A 27721-nucleotide genomic window follows, 5' to 3' on the forward strand; every position below is an offset into this window, starting at 1 on the left:
TCTTTTTTATCAGGTCACCCCTCAGGACCGCTTTAAAGGTATCCCATACTATATCGAATTGTGATGTATCTTCATTAATCCTAAAGAAGGTGTTGACAAGTTCTTCAAGATCGTCTAGATTACCTATTTGAGTCAACCAGGAAGGGTGCAATCTCCAATATGTGTACCCGACCTGCTCACATTTGTCTACCTGCATCACTATTGGAGTATGGTCCGAAATCCCCTGAGATTTATATTCCACCGACTTAATTGATTTTAATAAATTTTTAGACACCAATATCATGTCAATTCTTGAGAAGGTGTGATGGGATGAGGAGTAGCAGGAATATTGTTTACTCAGGGGATATCTTTCCCTCCACACGTCCCACCATCCAATTTCTTGGATATAATTAGATAGATTACTACTACCATCAGGATAGACCCCTTTACTAAGCCATCTATCCAATCCAGGGTTCATGACAGCATTGAAGTCTCCTAAGCATATTATTGCGGCTTCTGGTCTTTCTGTTACAAATTCTACCGCGTGTCTCAAAACCTCAAATGTAAAGGGGGGGGGTACATAGATAGCAAGGATGCAATATCTAATCATCTCAATGAGCCCTTCCAAGAACACATATCGACCAAGGGGGTCTATTCTTGAATTTAGTAATTCAAACCTAACACCTTTCTTGATTAGGACGGACACCCCCCGCGAAGAAGAGGAGAAACGTGAGTGGAAAGACGCTCCTATCCATGGCCGGTCCAGTGTGACCACCTTATCCCCAAATAGATGTGTCTCCTGGAGACAGATTACATCCGCCTTCAGGGATCTACAATGTTTCAAGACCAAGGAGCGCTTTACTCTCTCGTTTACCCCTCTAACATTCCATGTCAAAAAGGTTACCATTCTCCTCCTTTAACAACATTTTCCCACCAGGTTGATACTCCACCATTTCTAGGATACTTTTTAGGTTTTGACAATTTTTCATGCAAAAGTTTTGATAGTACAGTTAAGTCATCTTCTAGAGGTCCTTCTCTAATATATATATAATTGCTGCAAGCACATGTACCAAGACATAAGACATACAACAAATAAAACATATAATTCAATCCCGCCCCCCTCCCTGTATAACCTACCCAGCTAGGCATACCTATACCCTCTACCTTATACCCACTCTATCCACTCACATAAATCTTACTCATTCACTAGAGGCTTTTAACTTCAGACCACCCTTTTTCTTTTGGCGTGCCTACCCTCCGATGACCCAGCCTGTGACTTTCCACCCGCCCTACCCCAACCTTTCATTTACATAACATACATAATATATGCCTCTATTATGTTGTTTACATCGTCAATGCTAGATATTGCCCATCCAGGGAAGAGAGAAAAAAAAAAAAAAAAAAAAAAGGGGAAAGGCGTCCATTGATATATTTCCAAGGATATCAATTTACACCATTACACTAGCAATTTCCACAACCCCAAATATCTAGACCAATCACCCCAGTCGAATCTATTTCCATATCATGGGTTGTTACTTAATATAGGTTATGTCCCTATATACAATTCACATCCGACTTTTCCGCTGCCTTTTCAGTATTAACAAATAGCTTGATCTTATCTTTTGCTATTTATCCATAATACCATGTTACAAAATACTCAACAAAAAAAAAAAAAAAAAAAAAAAAAAAAAAAAAAGGGGGAAAGGCGTCCATTGATATATTTCCAAGGATATCAATTTACACCATTACACTAGCAATTTCCACAACCCCAAATATCTAGACCAATCACCCCAGTCGAATCTATTTCCATATCATGGGTTGTTACTTAATATAGGTTATGTCCCTATATACAATTCACATCCGACTTTTCCGCTGCCTTTTCAGTATTAACAAATAGCTTGATCTTATCTTTTGCTATTTATCCATAATACTGTAAATATAAACCATATTACAAAATACTCAACAAAAAAAATAAAAATAAAAAAAAAGTCTATAACATTAACCATTGCATTAACTATTGCATAGACTAGAGTGGCTACACAGTCACTCAGTCATATCTACATTTAAGCTGTGAGTTGCCGGTTTGATGGATAGTTTGTGTCCAACCACTCTGCTACCTCTCCAGGATTAAAGAAGAATTTAGTCACGTCATTTACAGCTATCCTCAATTTCGTCGGGTAGAGCATTGCGTATTTGATGTTAAGCTCGCGTAACCTTGCTTTTATGTCTTTAAACCGTGCTCTTTCTTTCTGTATTTCCAAAGGGAGGTCGGGAAAGATTGAGATTTTTCTACCATTGTATAATATATCCCCCTTAATCCTTGCAGCTCTTAGTATATTGTCCCGATCACGAAAGTGGAGAACTTTGGCTATAAGTGTGCGTGGAGGCCCACCAGGGATTGGGGGTTTAGATGGCACTCGGTGCGCTCTTTCAATTGTGAAAAAGGGCGAGAGGGTCTCACTACCCAGGGTCTGCTTTATCCATTGTTCCACGAACAGTTCTGGCGAAGGCCCCTCAACCCTTTCTTCAAGGCCTACAATACGGATGTTGCTACGGCGCAACCGACCTTCCATATCTACATTTTTACTTTGTAGCTCTTTAACTTCCTTAGCAATATTTTTAACCTGTATTGCAAGTGGGGAGCAAACATCTTCGATCTCTGAAATCCGTGTTTCTATCTCTGTTACCCTTGTACGGATTTTTTGAGCATCATCACGTAGTAATGTTATATCCGATTGGACCTTGCCCAATTGAACTGACAGGCGGCTTTCACTAGAATTTACAGCCTCCAATACCTGCTGTAGGGTGACCTCATTCTGGGACTCGGCTCCCCCACTCTCCTTTGTAGGGGTACTGTGTGGGGTGGAATCTCTTGAGCTACCGACCGTACGTGGCTGGGTGCGGGCAAACTTTTCCAGCCTAGCTGCCGCTGTATTCTGTGTTTTACCCATCTCTGGTTCAAACAAATGAAACTCTTATAATGTCCCAGGGGTTCAACTCCTTTATTAGTCCACAGCTTCACCACACACACTAAGCAGTCAGGGGATTTTTGCCAGACTAAGCCCGCTTGTCGACCCTGATTTATAAAACAGACCAGAATATACTACAAAGCCAGCCGCTTTAACAACAGTGATCAGTACTTCAATCACAGCAATGCCTTATGCAGGACTAGCTTTAAGGCAACTTGCACCAGCGTATCATTCTTGCTTTATTAATCACAATTTTTAGCCTGCGGGAACTAGTGTGATAATCAGCCGTGTAATCACAATAGGGAAAGTCTCCAGCTAATATTTGCCCTTGCAACAGGATAGAGTGTGTGTGGACTTACAGTTTACCATTGGCAATCAAGCGCCTTCCTCCTCATCTTCAGCCGCCGATTAAGCAGATCTTGCTGGGGCACCTTGATACGGAGCCCTGATCTCGCCTCTTTGCTTGGCGTCTCAGGAGTCAAACGGCGGGGTATCCGGCTCTCTCCGCTCCCGCGAAGTAAGCCGCCACACACTCGCCGCTACAGGCAGGGTCAGATCAGGCGTTAGATGATCATTCCCATCGGCAATCAGTCCTGGCCGGAACAAGCCGCAGCGTCACCTCCGCCCTCCGTCACCGCTTACCGCCGGGAACCCCCACGGGAGACCAGACAAGGTATCAGCTCTATAGCGCTCTCTTCTATTGCATTTGAGCAGCCGGCAGATACAGTGCTTCAATTTACGGCATCCATTTGGTTGGGGTCAGGGAGCGTTCGGGTGGCCGTCACTCCGACATGGAGACACCGGAGAGCAGGAACCTCCTCACCTCACGCACGCCGTCGTGGCCACACCTCTCTGATCAATGACACATCATATGCTCATTATTTTTCACATTAATCTTTATTCTTTGTCGCCACCAGCATATCGCATACTATCAGGTTTTTTTTTTTTCACTTTGCTTGAACATATTTACTGGCTCATACTGTATAATAGCCTTATCTCTTTCTAATGCCTTTGCAAAGCAACTACCATAATAATTAATCACCGTTTTGGCTATTGCAAATATATCGCTTAGCTCCATTACAAAGTTATTTGAAGGATTATATTTGTCATTATTTCTGCAGCTGTGTCAGTGAAATATTGAAATTCAACACATATATCCCACTTGTATTGAGGAGTATTTCAGAAGAAATTAACTGTCAAACCCTATCCCTCTTTAGCGGATAGTGTTATAAACAGAATTTCCTAGAAAAATATATTGATCAAATTAGATCTTCAGGGCAGAATTATCACTAAAATAAACTGTTACTATTTCATACAATATTAACAATTCAGGAATGATTTTTTGGAATCTACATTATACAGTAGCATTAAATCAAAATGTGTATTCAATGATACACAAGTATAAGGATGTTTGATTTTGGTAATCTTAAAAATACTGTGCCAAAACAAAGAACAATTAAACACACCATTAATGGTAGATGATATGGCTATTCACTAATTTTTATGAAATATGGCATATGTTTGTCATATGTTTGTCATACTCATACATATTAAACAAAGGGGTAGCATTGTTAGGATACCAAATGACCTAACACCAAGCTTACCACATTAGTCAGTTATATGCATAAATTAGGGCATTATTTTCTATAAAACAGGTCCTGGCAATTTATGACATACTCACCCACATACAACCTGTGAACATTCTAGCTCTCTAACTTGTACATATCAAAAAGCTCTTCAAATTGTGCCATGTCATGGCATGGTTTTGTAGCGCCAAATGTTTTTCAGTGCAACCTTTTCCATTAAAATGCATAAAATTCACCCACCAGGTTAACTTTGAGCAATTCTGGATATATTTTTAAAGGGGCAGTAGGAAATTAATACTTGCTATAAGTGCAGCGGCAAACAAGACCATTTTACAAGAACGAATACATCCAACTCCCATTAATTTCCTATAATATACTATAATATATAATAGGAAACTTTTTGTATTTTCCGAATGGACCGGGTGGAGATTATGGGAATTATTCAGACCTGGTTGCTTTTTTGTTAATTTGCAGAGCCCTGCGATCAGATTTTCACTGCCCTGCCGGAGTGAAATCTTGCCCTGTGTAAGTCTGTGAATGGCTTGCAAAAATATTGCAGATTGGTGATTAGCAGCAAATCCATTCGCAACTCTCTCACCATCGAATGATTTCTCCAGTGTGTGAAGTCTGTTCATAACCCAAGATCTACACAGTCCGTACAATAAAAGCAGGCTAACATTTGTAAAGCACCACAGAATCTGCTACGCTATATAAGAAACTGTAAATAAATAAATAAAATAAATCAAGGATGAAGTTGATGTCACACAGCCTCCTCAAAAATATTTGGGCATGCCTGCGTATTTTCTGACACTCCCTGTAAATGCCCAGGTGACACCCACAAATGCCGGCTTACTGTCAATCAATTTATAAATAGCTTGTGTTTAGAAACGACACTGGATTTTACCACTGAATGGCCTTACACTATCCGTACGCATTTGCAGTCATTCGATAATCCTCCAGCATGTGAATTTGCAGCCCAGCAATTAGGTCTGGATAACCCTGTATAATTGATAAGGAGAAGAGGGTGGCTTCCTTTTTTAACATATGGTAAAGCCTTGTTAAAAATTTGTCAACCTCAACACAATCCCAGATATAAAATAGCAAGCATCTGACCCAGTGGTATAAAACCTTCATTCCAACAGGTGAGCGCCAGGCATCCCTTTTCTTTTACTTTGTCTTTAATATCATTCATGCTAATATTTAGATATTATGTGTGTGCTTCTAATTTACAAAAATATTCAACTATATTTAAATCACCATATTGTAAAACATTCCTCATGGAAGTGTGCCGAATTATGTCATAAAGTATCTTGTTTATGTAACATCTGATTTACTTAAATCATATCTATTTCTTACACATTTGTACTCCGTGTTTTTGCTTCAATAAAATTAAAAAAAAGGTGTCAAATTCACAAAATGAATGGGATGCAAAAGCTGCTTATGCTGATTAATTGATACACAGCATACGTATATTCTATGAGTGTTCGCGGCAGTATCTGCATGCACAATGTTACGCTACAGTGTTTTCCTATAGAACACTGTAACATTCCATTTTGAGGGTTTACAAAAGTGGACAAATTCTACCTAGCATATACCAGAACCTTTGTAAATTCATACTGTAGTTCTTTTTTATACCATCTAATTTTAGATTACCAAAAAAACTGGCCTATAATCATGATGATGAATAACCGTCCAGCTGGCCACAAAATCGGTATTACATTTTTTCTATTTTCCTTAAAAAATGAAGCAGTTTTTCTACATTTATGTATTTAGGGAGACATTGGGCTAATAGTGTAGGTGGTTTATGTATCCATGTAGCACTGACCACACTCTTGCCACACTTGTGACAGACCCTACACTTCTCATAATAGACCCTTGAATATTTTCAGCTCCAGGCCCATATGGCCCTTAACCCGACTCTATTCCGAATGAAACCAGGTTCAGATGGTCATCAGAAATAGGCTTTTTAAAACAAAAGATATTTAAATATTATTTTTTAGAAGCTTCCTTTCCTGAATCATTGAAAGCAGTTACCAAGTGCATAAAACAAACCATCAACTCAATATAAAAAGTGAAAAACATCGAACTAAATGGCTAATTGCAAACTAATGCAGTCAGTTAACTCTATAATTATGATTCTATCATAAAGTAAGGAATTAACATACACGTACGTGTGATACATGTATGATAATTAATTACTTTATGGTAGAATCATACTGCAAATCCTTAAAACCTGCCCTGCTAGAGTGCCTTGAGCACCAAGTTTGTAAACAACTGCCCTGAGGCTTGAAGAGAAATATTATATACTAATTTTTGAAGGTGCTATGGTTCCTTTTTTAATGTATGTATGTATGAATTATCTATAAATATAAGATTTAAAAACAAGTAGAACAAGTAGAACAAAGGTAAATACAATGTATAGTCTGCATATGAAACTAGAGAAGTACCACATTGCCATGACTATTGTATCCCTTTCACACCGCACCTCAGACAATTGCCAGGTTGCTGACATATTGAACCAGGTGCAGGTGCGGTGTGAAAGCACCAAAGCAAAGACGTGAAATGGGTATAATGGAACCTTTCATTTGTATATTATAGCAAAGGAACATTGCCAGGGCCAAACAAAAATAAAGAATAAATAAGGCATTCTCTGGAATAGAAATAAGTATAAGGCATTCAAGGCTACAATCTGGAATGGGGGAGGTGATAAATATCATGTGAGAAATGAGAAATGCAAGATTTTTCTCAACCAACCAGGTTTTGAACCTTTAAAAACAAAAAAAAAAAACAACAACAGAACTTGCTTTAACGAACTATTAGTACTATAGGTGGAAAGTTTTGGTGTCATAAAAACAAAATAGGACGTGGGAGATCATCCTTACAAACTGTTACATATGTCAGCTTACATCTCTAGTTAACATGGTAATTAGTAACCAAAGTATTGTAATGTGTGCTTACTTATCTACTAGAATACAGCAGAAAGTGAAATGTAAAAAAATTCATTGCAAATCTGATTATCAGCTTTGTAACATAAATAGAATAAAATGTGTAATTTTTCATTTTAATCTCTACCAGCCAATGCCTGTCTACAATTCTGCCTTGAAAAATTCAAAACTTAAAGTAAAAAATATCAGCTCCTGTCTGACATTTTTCAAACACAGTATGTGGCATGGCAGTTAGGAGCTGATTGGCTGGCTGTTTATCACTCTCCATTTTATCACTTATGAAGCTTAGAGAATCTGGCCCAATATGTATGTGTGAAAGCCTACCTTGGAAGAAACTCTTCACTCGTAAGTAGCTCACACTGAGACGCAGGATGGATAGTTTATCCAGTTTTGTAATTATTTCTGGAGGGAAAGGCAGAAGGCTTGCTAGTCGTTCTAATTCTGCATTTAGGCGATCTCTGTGTCTTTTTGAAGGGTTTGATTTTTCACTCCCTGAAGATGGCCTTCTATGAAGAAAGACAGAGAATTAATTAGCTGCTATTTTACCATATAACATCTTAATACAGATAATTGCATGCTATGATTAATACAATGTGAAATAAATGTATCTTAAATCAGCATATTCTGCTATTTAACACTATCAAATGTAAAGTCAATACAATGAAAATAACAAGAATGTAATCATTGCTGTATTACTAGAGAAACCCTTCATTTAACGCATTATGTCCTGCAACATGGTGTTCTAATGAATTGCAGTATTATATTCACATCCTAACTTGGAGAACACAGACATGTATAATGAATAGAACACTTGACAAAATTAGATCTCTGACCTTTACAGATTAGAAACTCCATGAAATTGCTGATGCAGAATAAATATGATATATTGGAAAAAGAATTATATTAGCCGGAACATTGCAGTATTTTTAAAAAAGTAACTAATTTGAAAAACTATTTTAAATGGATTATCCACTTGTGTAAAATACTTAATTAATTAAATATGCCAACACTTATGCTGATCACTGACTTGATCAGTTGCCACCTTGATTTTAAGATCAGCTTACTTTCTAGCTACCCAATGTCCACTGCAAAACTCGGAATCCGAATGGCTGACCGACAATATCTAGGTCGACAGTCAACAGATCAACACCAAAAGGTCTGCTGTTAAAGGTCAATGGACGTATAGGTCGACATAAAATTTTGGGTGCTTTTCTTTGCGATTTTTTTCATCCATGTTGAAATAGCTAAAATAATAAACCAAAAAATGCAGTTGTGCACACAGTGATCACAAAAGGGGGAACCACCAGTGTTGCCAAAGCTGCAGTATCGGGAGGGTGTAAGGCTCCCAAATGGTACAGAAACAAGAAAGAGTATATATATGATACAGCGCTGGTTTTTTTTTCTGAAAATAATTTATTACAATTTATCACAGAGCCATCACATTCTTGTTCCAGCATACCATTGGAGAATATTCCATCTCACACCTTCTTCAATAAAAACCGTTGGAATTCCATATCAGACGCTATCCGGACCAGTTATCATATCACCACCTTGGATCCCAAAACAACTGCAGCCACCAAGCCAGGTATTTGCCAGGTAACTGCATCATTTTACCATCTCACCATTGTGTGACATCTGGGAATCCATGACTGGGAAATCTCCGGGACTTCCACATTTCTTTCCAAACAAGGATTTCCACATTATATGGTAATTATATACCTACCGGTTTTGATTTGGATGCAAAAATGAATTCTCCATAACACTGAATGCTAGCTGGAAAACCTTATTCATCAATATATTTGTTATTGATTTTTAGATCATTTTTTTGTTCCATGAGAATTATCATATGAAATGTATTTATGATATTATCATCTTTATTTTTATTTCTCATTAAGTGTGATAAGATATTGTAATAAATTCTTTTCAGAAAAAAACCCAGCGCTGTATCATATATATACTCTTTCTTGTTTGTGCACACAGTGATACTAAATGTTATTTACATACATACATGCATTATTATTATTTATTATTTATTAACAGTTTCTTATATAGCATGCATACATACTTACCTATGTTGCTACGTAGATTGTTCCACTTGTCCAGTAGTAATCCATAAGTATGTGTGGGGAAAAAATACTTACCTAAATCCATTTTAAATCAGTCCTCTTCATTCCAAAATAGGCATCCAAGTGATTAAAAAAACAAACCCCATCATACACATGCCCTGTAGATGATGGGGATTCCACTAACTCCAGTTAATGGGAATACCCTCAGCCAATCCCCTGCGAGCTCCAGAGGAGGGTTAGGCTTAGATGTAGGGGATATGTTTAGGCATATCAACATTATGGACATGTTAGTATTTTAACTATGTCAACACTATTGAATGTCATGTACAACCCTTTTTCATAACAATTGGGAGCTCTTCTAAGTATGTATGTGAAATTAAAGTGTTTGTTTGTTTTATATGGAAAAATAAATAAATTAAATAAAAAAAAAACAATTGGGAGCTCTTCTTGTTCTACTCTGTGATACATCATGCTACATTTTTTTTTTTTAATTAAGTTGTTTTTATTTGACAAGGTTAATCAGTGCACAATTGTACAGTCAGTAAGTAATGCATTGAACAAATGTAGTCATCGAGGAAATAGACAAGGGTTAATAAACGAAAGTTTTGCAGCAGTGTCCATGATTGAGTCTCTTATTGCCTCGTTGCTGATATTCGCTTGAGTAGGCATTAGCACTGCACACATTATGCAAATGAGTTGTCCAGTTATTGATTTACTTTTTCCCCTATAAATTTAGCCCCATACCCTTGATGTAGGGTAACTCCTGCCCTCCCCCCCAGAAGAAAAAAAAAAAACACAAGTAAAAATTATAGGATACAATCAAATGTAATAAGGGTGTATTACTACTAACAGGTTATTTGCTTAAGATGTAGGCTAAATGGAGAGTTGAGCTACTCAGACCAGAGGAAGGAAAGCAGTGGATCCGCGTGTTGCGTGGGTTAGTGTGCAGCTGGGTCCTGCTGGGGATCAGTGGACAGGGCAAATCTCGAGGAGGTCCATCTATTCCACTTAGCTATATAGGGGGCAAGTGAGCCCCTAGACCTGTAAGTGAATCTCTCATGTCCCGAAACCTCGTTGACCAGAGCCCGCCAGTTGTATATATTTGGGTAGGAGGTATCAAACCATTTTCTGGCAATGAGGACCTTGGCCAAGGAGGTCAGGCATAGAACATATTTATACACTGGTGGTGATTGGGCCTCCTCAAAGCCAAGAGCAAATATGCAGTATCTGGGGTCAATGGGGGGAAGAGATGGTTTGGTGACAGTTATATCAGTCCAAACCGCTTCCCAGAAGGCCAACACCGGCAGGCAGGACCAGAGCATGTGCCAGAAGTCCGCGCCGGGCAAGGCACACCTAGGGCAAGCGTCGTCAACTCTGAGGCCTGCTCGAAACATAGATACCGGAGAGCGATAGGCCCTGTGGAGTACATAGAATGAAATTTGTTGGTATTTCAAGAAGGGGGTCGCTTATCTGACAGAGTCAAGGATCTCGGCCCACTGCTCCCCATCCAGAGTGCCAATGTTGATTTCCCATTTGGATTTGAGGGGGTTAAGACTATTGGCGTCTACTTGACTAACAATGCTTTTATATATAGTAGAGACCTGCTTTGTCGTGGCCAGATTTTGAAGAAGGGTCTTAATTGGAGAGTCAGAGGTAGAGGGGGGAGTGCTGGTAAACTGAGCTTGAGCGGCGTGTCTAAGTTGCAAGTAGCGATAGAAGGATCTATTCGACAGTTTAAATTCCCCCGAGAGTTGTTGGAATGTTTTAATGGTACCCTCTAAAAACAACTGGGAAATGGACAGGAGACCCACCCCCAGCCAAAAACCATCGGAGGAAAGTTGTTTAAACTCAGGGTATGCCTTATTGTGCCACAGAGGGGTCTCCCCGTACATCCCGCCCCAACCGCAAATTTTATGGGCTTGCCGCCAGACCAGTAGTGCCTGTCGGAAGAGAGGGGAAAGGGCAGGTGTGAAAGGGAAGGACAGAAGAAATTGCAGGGGAGGGAGGCGGGACCCCACACACTCGGCACAGGAGCACTCAAAGGTAGTTCCAGACCTACCCAGTATCCAGTCTGATAGATGCATTAGCTGGGCTGCTAGGTACCTACCCAGTATCCAGTCTGATAGATGCATTAGCTGGGCTGTTAGGTAGTAGGCTCGAAAGTCCGGGAGTCCCAGTCCCCCATCAGCTCTGGGTTTAATGAGAGTCCTCAAGGCGACTCTAGGTGGTCTATTCGCCCAAATGAAGGACGAGAGAAGAGTATTAATGCTCGTGAAGATATATTTAGGTATGTATATCGGGGAGTGTTGCAGCAGGTATAGGTATTTGGGGAGTATAGTCATTTTAATAAGATTAATTCGGCCCATAACGATTAGGGGGAGCTTTTTCCATTGGTGTATTTTATTCTTCAATTCCGCAGTGACTACATCAATGTTAAGGGGTACAAAGTCAGACACAATAGGGGTGATCCAGACTCCCTAGGATTTAAATTTGAGGACCCACTGAAGGGGGGAGGGGGAGGTCAATCTATCTGGAATTTTACCCGAGAGAGGAAGAATACTCGACTTCCCCCAGTTTATAAGCAGGCCAGATAAGGACCCAAAGGACTCCACTATCTGCAACATTGCTTCCAAGGAAGCCTCAGCATCATTGAGAAAGAGAAGAGTGTCATCGGCATATAGGGCAACCACATCCTCCCATCCACCCAAGGGGATACCGCGAACTACCGGGGAGTCGCGGAGCATAATGGCTAGAGGTTCAATGGCAAGTGCAAAGAGGGCAGGTGACAGTGGACAGCCCTGCCTGGTGCCCCTGCCAAGTGGGAACGCGGAGGTCACAAACCCATTCACCTATATACGGGCCATGGGGGAGGAATATAGCAGGCGGATCCAGGTAATAAAGTTGGGGCCAAAGGCGAAGCGACGCAAAACCTCCCACAGATAGCCCCACTCAACTGAGTCAAAGGCCTTGGCGGCATCAAGAGAAACCACCACAGCCTCCGACCCAGCGCCCATGCCCCCTGCAAATGGCAGAAGAGCCTCCTAAGGTTCCGAGTGGTGGATCGGCCCGGCATGAAGCCGGATTGGTCCTCATGGATAACTGAGGAGACCACCGCGTTAAGCCTAGTAGCTAAAATTTTGGCTAGTATTTTCACGTCTGTCGAGAGAAGTGATATGGGACGGTAATAGTCTGGGAGGGTGGGGTCCTTCCCAGGTTTAGGGATTACTACAATAATGGCCTCCGCCATGGATGGGGGAGAGCACCACCCTTTCTTAGATCAGCGTATAACTGGAGAAGATAGGGTACAAAATAATCTTTATACTTTTTATATACCTCTATCGGTATACCATTGCTGCCAGGGGCTTTTTTATTTGGGAAGGAGGCAATAGCGGACTCAATCTCAGAGGTCGTTATATCTGCCTCCAGAAGGTCTACTGACTGCTGAGAGAGGGGAGGTATATTGACCCGTGAGAGGTACTGCTCCATTTGGTAAGTAGTGTATGTTGCCCGGGATGAATATAGTGAGGAATAGAAGGATAGGAAAATTTGGGCAATCTCAGGTGTGGTGAAATGTTCCACTCCCTGTGAATCGCGTATTTTTTGAATGGAGCTGGATAATCTATCATCCCGGGCGAGGTATGCCATATAGCTGCCCCCCACATCTGATTGGGAGTACCTAGCGTGCGCTGAAAAAAGAAGTTTACGCTTGGACTTATCAAGTAGGTGGTCAGTCCATGATTTACGTGCCACATACCACCTTAATTTGTCTTCCACGAGGCCAGAACTCAGGTATGTACTTTCGCTCTGAGAGCACAGGTTTTCTAACTTAGTCTCCTCCTCCCTACCCGTTTTTTTGATAGTAGCCATTCTTTTAATAAGGGAGCCCCGGATAAGTTTTAAATGTCTCGTGTCTAATAATAGGGTTAGTGCACGAAGCATTGTCCACGTGGAAATCCGACCACTCCCCAAGAAGCACATCGCCGTCTGTCAGTAGAGTAAGCCAGAAGGGATTAAGCTTCCAGGTGCTTGCACCTCTAGAGGGCATCAGGTCCAATGTAATAAGCACAGGGGAATGATCCGATATCCCTCTCTGGAGATATTCTACTAATGTAGTTTTAGGTAGCAAGTCTGGAGAGACCAATACAAGGTCTATTCTAGATAAGGATTGGTGACTTGATGAGAAGCAAGAGAATTGCCTCTGGTTCGGATTTCTGTGTGTCCAGGCATCAATTAGATCAAGTTCGTTTATCAGTTTGGCTAACGGAGTGGGGGAGGGAGGGGGGGAAGGGCTGGGGTTGCCAGCACCTGTCCACCTGTCAAGAGATTTATCAAGGATATTGTTGAAGTCCCCTATACAAACAACAGGAGCTGAAGGGAAGGAGGCGAGAAACATCACAGCCTTCCTAAGGATATCGTTATTATAGGGGGGAGGAATGTAAATAGCTAGAATATTCATAATGATGTGGTTAACGCTGGCTCTAACGAAGACATAACGGCCATATTGGTCAATTTGATGATGGGTGAGGTGGAAATTGATGTGTTTTTTAATCAGTATTGTTACCCCTCTAGCATTATTAGCGAAGGTGGAATGAAACATATGGCCCACCCAGGGTTTTTTAAGCGACAGTGTCTTAGTGCCAAACAGGTGCGTTTCCGAGAGGCACACTATGTCAGCTCTGTGTCTTTTGATCTCGGAGAGGACAAGGGAGCGCTTAACCCGGTCATTATGCGTACATTCCAGCCAAGTATGCGGAGCCCCGCTACACCCTGTGAGTGAGACATGACAAAAGAAGGATATGGGAAGGCAAGGGTAAAAGATGGTTGCCAGTGAGGCCAAAGGAGGAAAGACAGATCATTGGAGAGTAGGAGAGAATGGGTAGTAATGGGAGCACAAATCTCAAACAGACCCTGTCCATCCCCGCACCACCCAGCCTAAGTGTGAAAGTAGCAGAATTGCGTCTCCATCGCCTGGGATCATGGTCATAGTAGTCAGTATAAGCACATCTTATGAGCATATAATTCAGCACCCGTTTCCATATTATTATGTTATATATATAAAAAAAAAGAAACATAGTAATAACATCAAAAGGAAAATCCCCAACTCCCTAACCCTCCCGGTATACCTATCAAACATTAGATACACTTTGGATCCCAATTAACAGCTAAAACTAAATCCACTCAACCAGTAAGTAAACTATGTTAACCTAGGGGTATAGAGGCCAGTGGTCACCTATAAAAGAAAAAACTATTTCCTTGCATTGAGCTCCTTTAAGAGATAGATATCCTGTGCTGAATAAAGATTATAGCAGAAGAAGGATAACGTTACCTGGACCTTAAGCAGAAATAAACATTAATAAATGTACCAAAAGAGACAAATGGCCCACTTAGCATGGATAAGAACCGTTATGCTCACGAAATGAATGTCAGTTTGGCCGCTGTGGCCTGCGGTCCAGCCACTGCTCAGCCTCCTGAGGAGAATTGAAGAAACGTGTGCTGCCATCCACCACAACCCGCAGACGTGCCGGGAAGAGCATAGAATATTGGACTTGACGGTCGCGGAACTTCCTCTTGACCTGGAGAAATTGGGCACGTGTTTTCTGGATGTCCGCTGCAAAATCTGGGTACGCTGCCACCACCTGGTTGTCAAACTTAAGAGGGCCTCGTTCACGAGCCAGTCGGAGCACCGCATCTCTGTCTTTGTAGTGCAGGAAGCGGGCGATGAACGTGCGTGGGGGTGCGCCCGGTGGCGGAGCCCCGGTAGGTAAACGATGAGCCCTCTCCATGGTGAAGTGTCGGCTGAAGTCCTCAGGAGTAAACATCTCCAAAAGCCATCTCTCGAGGAATTTCTCAGGGGAGGAGCCCTCCGCTCTCTCCGGAAGACCTACAAACCGGATATTGTTACGGCGTAGACGCCCCTCCATATCGGATAGTTTGGTTTTGACAGCCGACATCTGTGAGGTGAGATCAGCAACCGCAGATTTGAGAGGGTTAGTTGCATCCTCCAGGTCCGATATGCGGTGCTCCGCCTCTCCCACCCTCTCCCTGACTTTTTGCATATCATGGCGGATGAGGGAGATATCGGATTGGACCTGGCCAATTTTGTCCATGACTCTCTGTTCGGATCCTGATATGGCTAAAAGGATCTGTTGGGTGGATGGAATGGGATTTTCAGCAGGAGGTGACTCCTCCTCTGTCCGAGGGGATGGAGGGGGGTTAGAGGATTGGGAGGACAGCGCTGAGGAGGATTGGGAGCCGCTGGCGTATTTCTCCAGCCTGGTTGCAGCAGATGCGGTGCCGGTTTTCCCCATGGCTCGGGGTGGTGGGTACAGCAGCCCCCGCTGTATATCAGAGAGGGGGTAGCAGGCCAGGTATTAATGGCAGGGGGAAGAAACAGCAGGGTGTCTCCAATCCGGGCCCCCCAACCAAATGCTGGGTGTAGCGGGGGGCAGGGGTGCCACAGAAATCGGAGGGTAGCAAAGCCACTGCAGCACGGGGCCCCTCAGTCAACGCTGGGTATAACGGCGAGTAGAGTCCCAAAAGCAATATCAGAGAGTCACAAAGCCACTGGAGCATAGGTTCATGAGCCAAGTACTGAGTATAATGGAGGGCAGAGTCAAAGTGGCAATATCAGAGAGTTGCAGTGACACCGCAGCGCCAGTCCACCCACCCAGTGCCGGGTAAAGTAGAGGGCAGAGTCTCAGAGGCAATATCAGGGAGACACAGAGTCACTGAGGCACATGCCCACCCAGCAATTGCTGGGTATAATGGAGAGCAGGGTCACAGAAGCAATATCAAAGGGCTGCAGGGGCACTGCAGCACCGGTACATCCACCAAGTGCTGAGTATAGTGGAGGGTCACACAAGCAATATCAGGGAGACACCAAGTGTAATGGAGGGCAGAGTAATGGGTGAAGTGGAGGGCAGAGTCTCACAGAGATTTCAGATAGCACCAAAGGCACTGTAGGGGCTGAGGAGAGTTTGTGAGAGGAGGGATGTGCATAAAGGGCAGGTCTCTGTAGCGCAGTACTGACCAGGGGATCACGGCTGATCAGGGCAGGCTCCGCAGGGATGATTAAAAATGGCGCCGCCCGCCTCCACCATCAATTAGACCGGCACCATGCACTGGACCGGGCGCACAGGCCCGACTCACCAGCTCACCGACCGCTGAGGGGGACTGCTGCCTTCTGAAGGATGTCAGTGTGGGAGGCGCTAGATCCCCGCGTCCAGTCACCCGCTCCAGGCACGAGCAGCCGAGCGGGGGGATAGGGTGGTGCGCTCGCGTCGGAGCCGCGCGCCGGGTCTTCAGGCGGGCGGCAAGGTAAGCGGCAGGGGAGAGCCGCGGGTCACCAGGCTGTCCTCCAGAAAGGGGGGAGAATCCCAGAGAGCACGATCCCCGTCCGCTCCGGTCCCCAAAATGGTGGAGTCCGTTCACGCTGGACCAGCAGGCCCCACCACCAAGCCTCTCCGGGTCAGCTGTAGGACGATTCGGCCTCTCCACAGCGCCTAAAACAGCACCACAAGCTCCAGCTGAGGTATATAGGGGGTTAGGCGAGTCCAGGTAGTTAGTAAAGCACAAGAATAAGGATTTTTTGTCGGATTTATGAGGAGCTCTATGAGGGTACTACCGCTCACATGCTTGGCCAAGCCACGCCCCCTACATCATGCTACATTTAAAGCCAACATGGCACATGTTAGAAAAAGAAGAGGAGGGGGGTGGTGTGTATTGCGCTGCTGACCACAATTAAATTTTTAGAGTATATACTCCAGAATGAGAGAATGACCAACGTGCAGAGAATGACACGGACACACTGCTTGAAAAAGTATAAATTTTATATAATAAATCGCATCAAGTAATACATAAAAACACTAATGAAAATAATCAAGAGCAAAAGAATACATATATAAGAAAAATAAAAAACACATTAAATACACAATGGTTATAATGATACGTGGGTTTTAAAATATATAGGATAAATAGGGGAAGGATTGGAGGCTAGATATGTAGAGCCTGGTAATTGGCAGTCCTTAATGGGACTAAGAATGGACATTTTTGTTGGGGGTGCTCCGCTGTTGATAAGCCACACAAATGAATAGATGTCAGATGGTTAATAAGCGTCTCAAGAAATGCTGTTAATTAGGTCTGGTTAGTATGGTTAATGAAATGAATGTCCGATGGAGGGTTATTGTTTTGTGGGGTGAAATGAGCAAAGGTCAACAGTCACTTTAACGTGTAAGTAACACGCAATGTAGCAAGAGAATGGCTGGACTCCACAAAAGTAGCAGTAAATATGCAGCAGTTGAAAATGCAGCGATTGGGTGCAGGGAATTAAGGTTTTTTATCTCACCCTGTTTGTATGGTGGTCAATGCCGCTTTTCAGGTCTGATGGTTGCTCCGTTCACGGAGGGAGGGTTGTGGCCGGTAGTTGTCCTCTGTGGGTCACCTTGTTTGTAGGCGCCGGCAGCTGGTGGTCCCCTCCCAGAGGGACGGAGCGTCCCGAGTGTTCAGACGGCGGTGCTGTTAGGAGTGCGCAGATCTTCAGTATAGCGCCGGGAGGCTGTGTATACAGCGTGTTAGCGAGTGGCGGCGGACAGCCCCAACGTCCCAGTAAGATGACGTCAACGCGTTTCGTCTCCTTCGTGGTGTGGAGACTTTTTCAAGACAGATACTAGTGCTTATTCTGTATCCCATTTATACGTTTAGGCTAATTGGGCCAATTATCCTATTCCACATATTAGTATAGGTGAGTATGATTAAATATTAAAAAATAGATACAAAATAATGAATAAAAAACATTTAGTCATTACACAAGCAGTACATGGTTAAAAAGCAGTGTGTCCGGTAATTAAATACAATGTATAATTCTTTATTGACTTCAGAATATAATTTATTTTAATTGCCGGCTTTCAGGGGTCAGCCTCAACATAGTTGATCCCTGGCCACACAATCACTCAGCTTAAATGAAGCCGTGGGTCATAATTTGGTACTCGGTTGTTCTAATTTAATAGTGCAAAGAAATCAGAGTAGAGAGAGATATTGTCTAATAGTGGTATATAGTAATAGTATTGCATAATGAACGCTGATATTGATAAACGTGTATACATATAAAAGGCATAGCATAATTCTCAAAGTGTACAGATATAGTGTTCAGCTAATGCACCTTCATAAGAATATACTATTTATTTCTCGTTTGAAGTGACAATCAATATAATACATATAGAATTTTGCTTAACTTAAACTACATCTAGGAGCAGGCGGATATACTTCTATTCTAGTATACCTAATGATCGACATGTTATTTATTTCTCATACAGAATAGCGATCAGGAAAATATCGAGAGAGTTAAGATCAAAATAAATAGTATATTCTTATGAAGGTGCATTAGCTGAACACTATATCTGTACGCTTTGAGAATTATGCTATGCCTTTTATATGTATACACGTTTATCAATATCAGCGTTCATTATGCAATACTATTACTATATACCACTTTTAGACAATATCTCTCTCTACTCTGATTTCTTTGCACTATTAAATTAGAACAACCGAGTACCAAATTATGACCCACGGCTTCATTTAAGCTGAGTGATTGTGTGGCCAGGGATCAACTATGTTGGGGCTGACCCCTGTAAGCCGGCAATTAGAATAAATTATATTCTGAAGTCAATAAAGAATTATACACTGTATTTAATTACCGGACACACTGCTTTTTAACCATGTACTGCTTGTGTATAACGTATAAATGGGATACAGAATAAGCACTAGTATCCGTCTTGAAAAAGTCTCCACACCACGAAGGAGACGAAACGCATTGACGTCATCTTACTGGGACGTTGGGGCTGTCCGCCGCCACTCGCTAACACGCTGTATACACAGCCTCCCGGCGCTATACTGAAGATCTGCGCACTCCTAACAGCACCGCCGTCTGAACACTCGGGACGCTCCGTCCCTCTAGGAGGGGACCACCAGCTGCCGGCGCCTACAAACAAGGTGACCCACAGAGGACAACTACCGGCCGCAACCCTCCCTCCGTGAACGGAGAAACCATCAGACCTGAAAAGCGACATTGTCCACCATAGAAACAGGGTGAGATAAAAAACCTTAATTCCCTGCACCCAATCGCTGCATTTTCAACTGCTGCATATTTACTGCTACTTTTGTGGAGTCCAGCCATTCTCTTGCTACATTGCGTGTTACTTACACGTTAAAGTGACTGTTGACCTTTGCTCATTTCACCCCACAAAACAATAACCCTCCATCGGACATTCATTTCATTAACCATACTAACCAGACCTAATTAACAGCATTTATTGAGACGCTTATTAACCATCTGGCATCTATTCATTTGTGTGGCTTATCAACAGCGGAGCACCCCCAACAAAACGTCCATTCTTAGTCCCATTAAGGACTGCCAATTACCAGGCTCTACATATCTAGCCTCCAATCCTTCCCCTATTTATCCTTTATATTTTAAAACCCACGTATCATTATAACCATTGTGTATTTAATGTGTTTTTTATTTTTCTTATATATGTATTCTTTTGCTCTTGATTATTTTCATTAGTGTTTTTATGTATTACTTGATGCGATTTATTATATAAAATTTATACTTTTTCAAGCAGTGTGTCCGTGTCATTCTCTGCACGTTGGTCATTCTCTCATTCTGGAGTATATACTCTAAAAATGTAATTGTGGTCAGCAGCGCAATACACACCACCCCCCTCCTCTTCTTTTTCTAGTATTGAATATTTGTGGGAATAGGCAAACCCACAGGTGTGACTTGCAGCAGCTGCCACATATTGGCTATATCTAATACCCTTTATTGAGTCTAAATTTAGAGCGCTGGGGTTCTTGCTGACTGTGGATTGGCTCATCCCCAATCCTACAGTTTGCAAGAAATCTTTTTCAATATGGCACATGTACCTAAACAGAGGAGCCTCATTCCGTGGTTAATAGTGGTCACCCTAACTTGCATCAGGGATTGTCTGAGGGGATTACCATTGACTGATGTCAGTGGATTCCTCATTAGTTATGTGGAGGACAGCATGCGTAAACACATGCTACTCTTCAGTTCGAATGGGTCGGGTCCTGTGGTTTGTTTTTTTAACCCCTTTAACCTACTTTGGAACGAATATGACCAATCTACACTGGATTTAGGCAAGTATCCCCCCCCCCCACAGGTACTTACGGATTTGTACTGAACAAAGGGACCAATGAACGTTAAAATATAGGTAGGTATGTATGCATGCATGTATTTGTGCATGTATGTAATTAAAATTTGACTATCATGATGTGTGTGCGCGTTTTTATTTTAGAAATGATCTAGTCCCAGTGAGCCCTTTAATGCCCTACATGCTTGTGGTTTTCCAAGTACCAGCATGAGGGGGAGGCTTGATGGGACTTTTAGTTCCACAGCCATACCCAATATTAACTATTTAATTTGACACATTATTGGACTATAAACCTGGCACTAACCATCCAAGGTTGCTGGGGATAGCCACAGGCTTCAGCCCTTGCCCTTGGGTGACCTGAGGTGGGACCCCTTTATTGAGGTAGTCACCATTCCCCCCAGGAACCCCGGCTAGGGCTAACCAGTTGAAGGTAATGTCAAGGTCCCTTATATAAAAATATCCCCCAGATTTTTTTACCCTATATTTTTGGAACCAGGATTTACTCAAAGAGCCCGAGGCTGTTTATGCTTGGGACACCGCATGCCATTTTTTTTAACATACTCCCAAAAACCACACTTTCCCTTTACTAAAAAAAAAAAAAACCACACCTTTTTGTAAAATTACACATACCCGTTACTAAAAAAATTACCAGAAATCGCAATTGATTTTTGGTCTATCCTTGAAAAATCACAAGATTTTCAGGGGGAAAAAATGATAATTTTACATATGCGATTTGGTGTGATTTTTTTAGCATCGCACCTCGTTACTTTTGGCCCAGAAAGTTCACGGATTGACCAAAAAGCACTTTTGAAAAAATTCTATAAACTTCACTCCATGTTATTTAATTTTTAAATGATAGTTTCATGTCATAATTACATTGGGACATTTATGGCAGCTGGCGCTCTGTACCACTCATGTTAATTCATCTACCAGTTTTCATGTTACCAGATACTGTAGAATCCTCACTTATTCTGAAGTATCAGTCATAAACAAAGTAATTTAATTTTGCTGAGTAGAAACAAGTCAAACTGGACTGTGACCTCTGAGCATTTAGATTTCGGTTCACATTTAAATCAAGTAAAATAAACATGTTGGCATAATGTGAGAAACTTTTAACATGGTATTATTTTCCACAGAAGTGTGTGTAACTACAGCAGCAGTAACAAGAGCAGTCTACATTCACATCATGGTGCACCTGTTCCTAGTGAGAACCAAGGCAAGATGGGAAGATAAAACCTTCACTCTTAAATGTCTACATTTCAGTACAGCAAACACATTTGGCTCATATAGCATTTCATACATAGTGCATTAACCCTTTGAAGGGCATTTTGTGTTGAGAAAATATATAATATACTGTATATGCCCTAAGAAGTAAAGGTGGCCATACACTGGTGCAATTTGGCCCAATTTACCCCAATTCTGACAGATGGGCCAGAGAAATCAAATGAAATCGGGTAAATCGCATGGCCCCGTGTGCATCGAATAGGAGTCCCTAGATCGCAAGTGCGGCACGTAGAATCTGTTTGATTGGACAGCCTCCAGCAGCACTTGCTGGGAATGCATGCAATATACAGTATGAAGGTCCCGGGTAACTCATAGGGGGATCTGCTGGCCATACACTGCTGCAAGGTCACAGTAGTGTATGGCCACTATAGTAATCATATTATATTCTATTGCTATTATTGCCATAATGTTAGCCACTTGTCCTCGCAATCAGAAACAAAGCTTCATTTACCTACTTATAATCCCACCAAACCACTTAAACATATAACTACCCATTCACCCCTTATATAGCATATAATCATTGGTTCCCAAACTGTGTGCTTAGGCACTATTGGGTGCCACAGGTTACCTAAAAGGATGCCTTGGGTTGGTTGTCTAGAGCCAAAAATAATTATTTTTTGCTCAAAGAGATAGGCAAATACATTGCTGATGGCTACCAACCATAAAATATGTGTACATTTAGAACCACAACTATGTCCACCAGCACATAACAATCTACGAGTAATAACAGGTAAACACAATTTTAATAAATATATATGGAAGGAAAAGCAGGTGATGGACGTGCGGCGCTGATTCCTTAGCACCACTCCAGCAATGGACTAGCTCAAACAGGGTACACCTGGGGCTAGTGCACTATATCCACAATATGAATAGCAGCCACCTCAAGATATTCAAATTTTGAATGCCAGGCAAAGCTCCTACCACCAAATGCAGGGGCACCGCTGGAAACCACGAACCACCACTGGGGATCACCGTCAACAGGTGTCAGTGTATAGGGAACCACACGGGAACAGCTACGGAGGAGGGAGCCGGGCAGCAGTTGGAGCAGACGTCACAGGCCCCGCCCTAACGCGTTTAGTAATACAACTTCATCAGAGGGCGTGGCCTGTGACTGACGGCTCGCTGGTTAAGTAGCAGTGACCAACCAATCAGTGCGTTTATGGTTTTTAACCTGTATCAGCTGTGTGAGAGCTTTGCTAAGTAAATCGCCTGGACACAGCCCAGTATAGCAATAAAATGTGAACTAATGAAGGGAAAAAATATCCACAAACGTTCACTACATTAAAAGTATATATAAATATTGAGCATGGGGATTAAAATTATTTGTATATATTATCTTTAGTAACCAAAAGGAAATATCAGATGGTTATACTAGAAAACAAGGTACACGCTGTAGAGTGGATGGTCACCGTAGGCACATACAATAAATTTACAAAGGGATCAATTATAATTGCAATTACAATCCATTTTGAACATTTTCATAAAACATATCAATTGATAACCGCTAATTACAGTGGAAAAATTGATACATAATGTGCAGTATGCAGAGACAAAAGAAAAAATATATGAAAAGAATTCATACACACTATGCAATCACTATGCAATCAACACAGCGCTGCTTGGTTCGGTACGAGTACAGTGTTGCTTTTCCAGGACCGTGTTTTTGTATGTTATTAAATTGTCATTTATGCACTATGGAGCGCCCCTCTTGTCCTTCTTTTTAACTAATAAATATATATATATATATATATTATATATTATATATATATATATATATATATATATTTTTTTTTTTTATTTAGCAATAAACTTTTGGACTAGAGGTGCCTCTAGCTGAGCTGATGCTCTAGGGAGCCGTGGGAACCACTGCCATATACCTATTACCCCCACACACCACTATTATCTATGCTTTTAACATATTTTTATTTTATTGTGTGGATGTGGTCTGTTGCTCCAAGATATGAAATTTTTGCAGATGGCAGTGCTCCTTCTGCTTGCCACACTGAGATCACTTCTTGCAGGGCCCAGGCTAGGATGCAGAGCCGGTTAGAGTCAGGCACAAGAAAGGGAGCCAGAGACAGCTGGTGCCGGGCGTGCTGTTAGCATTTCACTTATTACTGGCGTCCAGCAAGTTTTTGGCAACTAGCAGCGGTTCAGCATGGATGGCTGGGGAAGCTACACAACCTTCCTCCCTACAACGCCAAGAGGGGTTGCAGGGACTCTGGCTGTGATGGGTGAAGGAGCTACACTAGTAAACCAGGGAGGAAGGAGAGAGCATGGTGTCCTCCTTCCTCGCTGTTTTGCGAGCCAGACAAAATCTGGGCCACAGACATAAACACCATTAACAGTTAATTAGATTTTCCCCTAAAATAATTATTACAAAAATAGGTAATAAAATGTCCCAAACCATATAAATTATTCCAGATATAGTTTAAATATAAGTAAAACTAGTTCCTAAAAGATTAAAGAATTATGCTCACCGATAATTCCTTTTCTTCCTATAGATCCCATGGCAATCATGACCTTTGGAGACCCTCCCACTTCTCCAAATTAGACAGGATCATTTTCACCAGGAACCGCCCCCTCTTGGTAGATATATATATATATATATATATATATATCCCAACTCCTCCCTTGCCTCTGTGTCTTTTGACTGTCTTCACACAAGGTTTTTGGAGAAAATTAAATTATGGGGGCACCCATGGCTGCCATGGGAATTCTAAGAAAAGGAATTATTGGTGAGCATAATTTCTTAATTTCTTCTACCATCCCCGTGGCACCCAAGACCTCAGAACATACCAAAGCATAACAAAAGAGATAGAGATGAAATTGCAAAATAACAAAGAGCACCTTGCAAAACTCTATCCACTTACCGGATAGAAGAAACATTCAAAGCATAATGGGTTGAAAAGGTATCTAGAGAAGACCACGTGGCTGCTTCACAAATATCTTTAATTGAAGCTTGACCTTTCCTAGCCCATGAGGCTGCCAACGTCCTTGTTGAGTGTGCCTTCACAACAGTTGGAGCTTCTTTACCATCATTTTTATAGACCAATTTAATTAGGTCTCTAATACATCTTGAGATCATTTTCTTTGTAGACCCACTTGTCTTCTATGGTGTTTTTCAAATTTTCTGAGAACATCAGCAGTCGGCTCCCGACACATGGACAATTGCCATAGTCATTGTCTACCACCTCTACTACATGGTTGCCAAAAGGACTGACAAGAAAAAAGGCGAAGATCCTCTTCTATAGTAAGGCCTTGCCGCTCTATAGCTTCTGGCCCCTTTAATTTGCTGCTTTGAAAATGAGGGCAGAGGAAACCTATTTCTCTTGTCCTGGGGAAGTTGAACGGATTTACCTCCTGTAATTTGGTGAAGGTATCTAGTTTAGACCCAAACAAAAGAGAGCCCTCAAAAGGAAGCAAGGTTAGCCTGTTTTTAGAATGGGCATCTGCACACCAAGATCTTAGCCAGAGTGCTAGTTTGGCAGTGACACCAGCCGTCATGGACCTAGTAGAGAATTAAACATCATCTAAAGATGCTTGACAGACATATACTATAGCTTGCTGAATAATCTCCAGATTCTTTAATATATATTGCTTTGAGATTTTTGTCTTTCAGATCAGAATGTATATTCACACTCCAGGGTCTGAGTACTCTCGACACAGACGCTGTGGACACTCCAGCCTTTAAAGACACTGCAAAGGACAGATGCAGTTTTTGAAAGGCTTTTTCCATCTTCCTGTCTGTCCATAGTGTCCCTGAATGATGCGCCATCTTCTACCGGTATAGTAGTACGTGAGGTTATCTCTGCCACAGCTGCATCTACTTTGGGTAAACTGCACCAAAGTAGATGCAGTTCAATTCTATGAAGTTTTCCTTTCTTTTTATCAAGATTGGACCACTCTTTTGAGATAAGATCTTTCATAACTCTATGGGTAGGGAAGCACCTTCCCTTTCTTGATCTATCCTCAAATAACTTGTCCTCATCCAACGAATGTATGTAAAGAGAGAACACACTGCGCTGTCAATCAGAACTGTGATGATAATAATATTACAATAAAAATATATATATGTATAAGCACACCAAGCAAAATGAGTAGAGGACACGCTGAAATAGAATGTAAAATTTCTTTATGTAGACATAAAATTAAATATAAAGATAAGGAGGGTAATAAACTAAAATTGGAATATAATTAACACTAAACACATACATATAGGACCACAAATAATATAATGAGATTGAGGTGGGTAATTAAACTAAAACTGGAATATAACTGACACTTAACATAGACCACAAATAATATGCTAAGATTGAGGTGGGTATTCAACTGAAATTAGAGTATAATAGACACAATTGCATATATTGATACACAGTAAAATTCTTGGTATTGGGCCAGTATAATGAGAATAAAATAGCAGACTTAGTGAATTTCATAAACCACCGTAGGCTGGCGTCCCAGCGGGGATGTGGGGGTGGTATAGAAATAAGGGTAGAAATGTCCCTTTAGTGGATTGCCATTTTGAGGTAGATAAAATGAAAGTACTTATAGCAGCCAAGGTTTAGAGCCAAATAGACCTGAATTAGCGTGTAAATTGACACGCACGGAAGTTCATGCAGGTGCTTAGTAGACACAACAAGCAAGCAGGTATTTGTAGGTTAGTAAGGCGTAGCAGGCAGTTAGTGGTGAACCCATGCAGCAGGGGTTTGCAAATTGCGCTTGGATAGCGGGTACAGATACACTCACTGCGTCTTGAGGAATAAGGCACCTCAGCGGGCTGCTTTGCGGGTGGCCTGTCAGGTAGATGCACGCCAGAGACCGGTTCCTGTAGAAGGCTGTGCGCCGGGCTGCGTGTTTGAATAGATGCGGCGAAAACGCCTCCAGCCGGGTATCGTCACGGCAGAGGGTCCTGGGACTGGAGATGAGGGCGGAAGTCCGTCACAAGTCTGCTGAATGAACTGGCGGAAGTGGGGCAACGCGTTTCGTCTCCCAAGCCACTGGAGACTTTTTCATCCAACGAAACATCAATATTTTTATAATTCATGGTTTTATACATATTTCTGAGCATAGCCTCAACCATGTCAAAATTAAAGACTATAGAATCCTCTATAATTTCACTCGGTTCATCACTGGAATTCTCTTTCAACTCATCAAACAATTCCTCAGAAGATCCTGCCTCTTCATAACTGAAGCCAGCTCAGGGCCAGACAGGCCATCTGGCACTTCTGGCAAATGCCAGATGGTCAGGTGGGCCGATTTCTTTTTACAAGGCGGAGGTTCTGCCTTCCGATCAGCGTACAGAGAGAGCCGCTGGATTCACGGCAAGCCCTACGTTTCTCTCTGGGCACTCCCGAGGTCCAGGAGAGAGGGGGAATCACAAGGCACTACTCCCCTCTCTCCAGCAAGCCAAGAGAAACAGCACACGTGCACAAATGACAGGGCAGATGCAGTAGTACGAAGTACGGTGTACGAAACGCGTTGAGGCGTGGCCTGGCGTTTGCTGTCTTGTCCACTGACCACAAGTGTAACCGCTCCAACCTTTCTGTGTGGATACACAGATTCTAATGCTTTAAAAGTGCGGTGGTTTAACCGCCCACTCTGGTACGTTACCCGATATTTGTTTTACCTTTGGATGTCTTTTAAATTAAAAACTTTATACCTTTGATACTGCACCATGGAGCGCTCTTACACACATACATTTTAAATATATATATATATATA

General features: G+C 42.0%; 1 protein-coding gene across 2 annotated transcripts in view; it reads right to left on the minus strand.

Moving 5' to 3' along the window:
• AHRR (aryl hydrocarbon receptor repressor) overlaps positions 1-27721 on the minus strand; it is a 564251-nt gene that overhangs the window by 469744 nt on the left and 66786 nt on the right. The window contains exon 3 of one of the 2 annotated variants that reach the window (XM_083188386.1): positions 7804-7982. In XM_083188386.1, coding sequence (XP_083044512.1) covers positions 7804-7982 — 179 coding nt within the window. Of the gene's footprint in view, positions 1-7803; positions 7986-27721 lie in introns of both variants that reach the window. The other variant, XM_083188385.1, reaches the window with a different exon arrangement.

Source organism: Crinia signifera, chromosome 5 (genome assembly GCF_055691185.1).
Source record: "Crinia signifera chromosome 5, ASM5569118v1, whole genome shotgun sequence".
Taxonomy (NCBI): domain Eukaryota; kingdom Metazoa; phylum Chordata; class Amphibia; order Anura; family Myobatrachidae; genus Crinia; species Crinia signifera.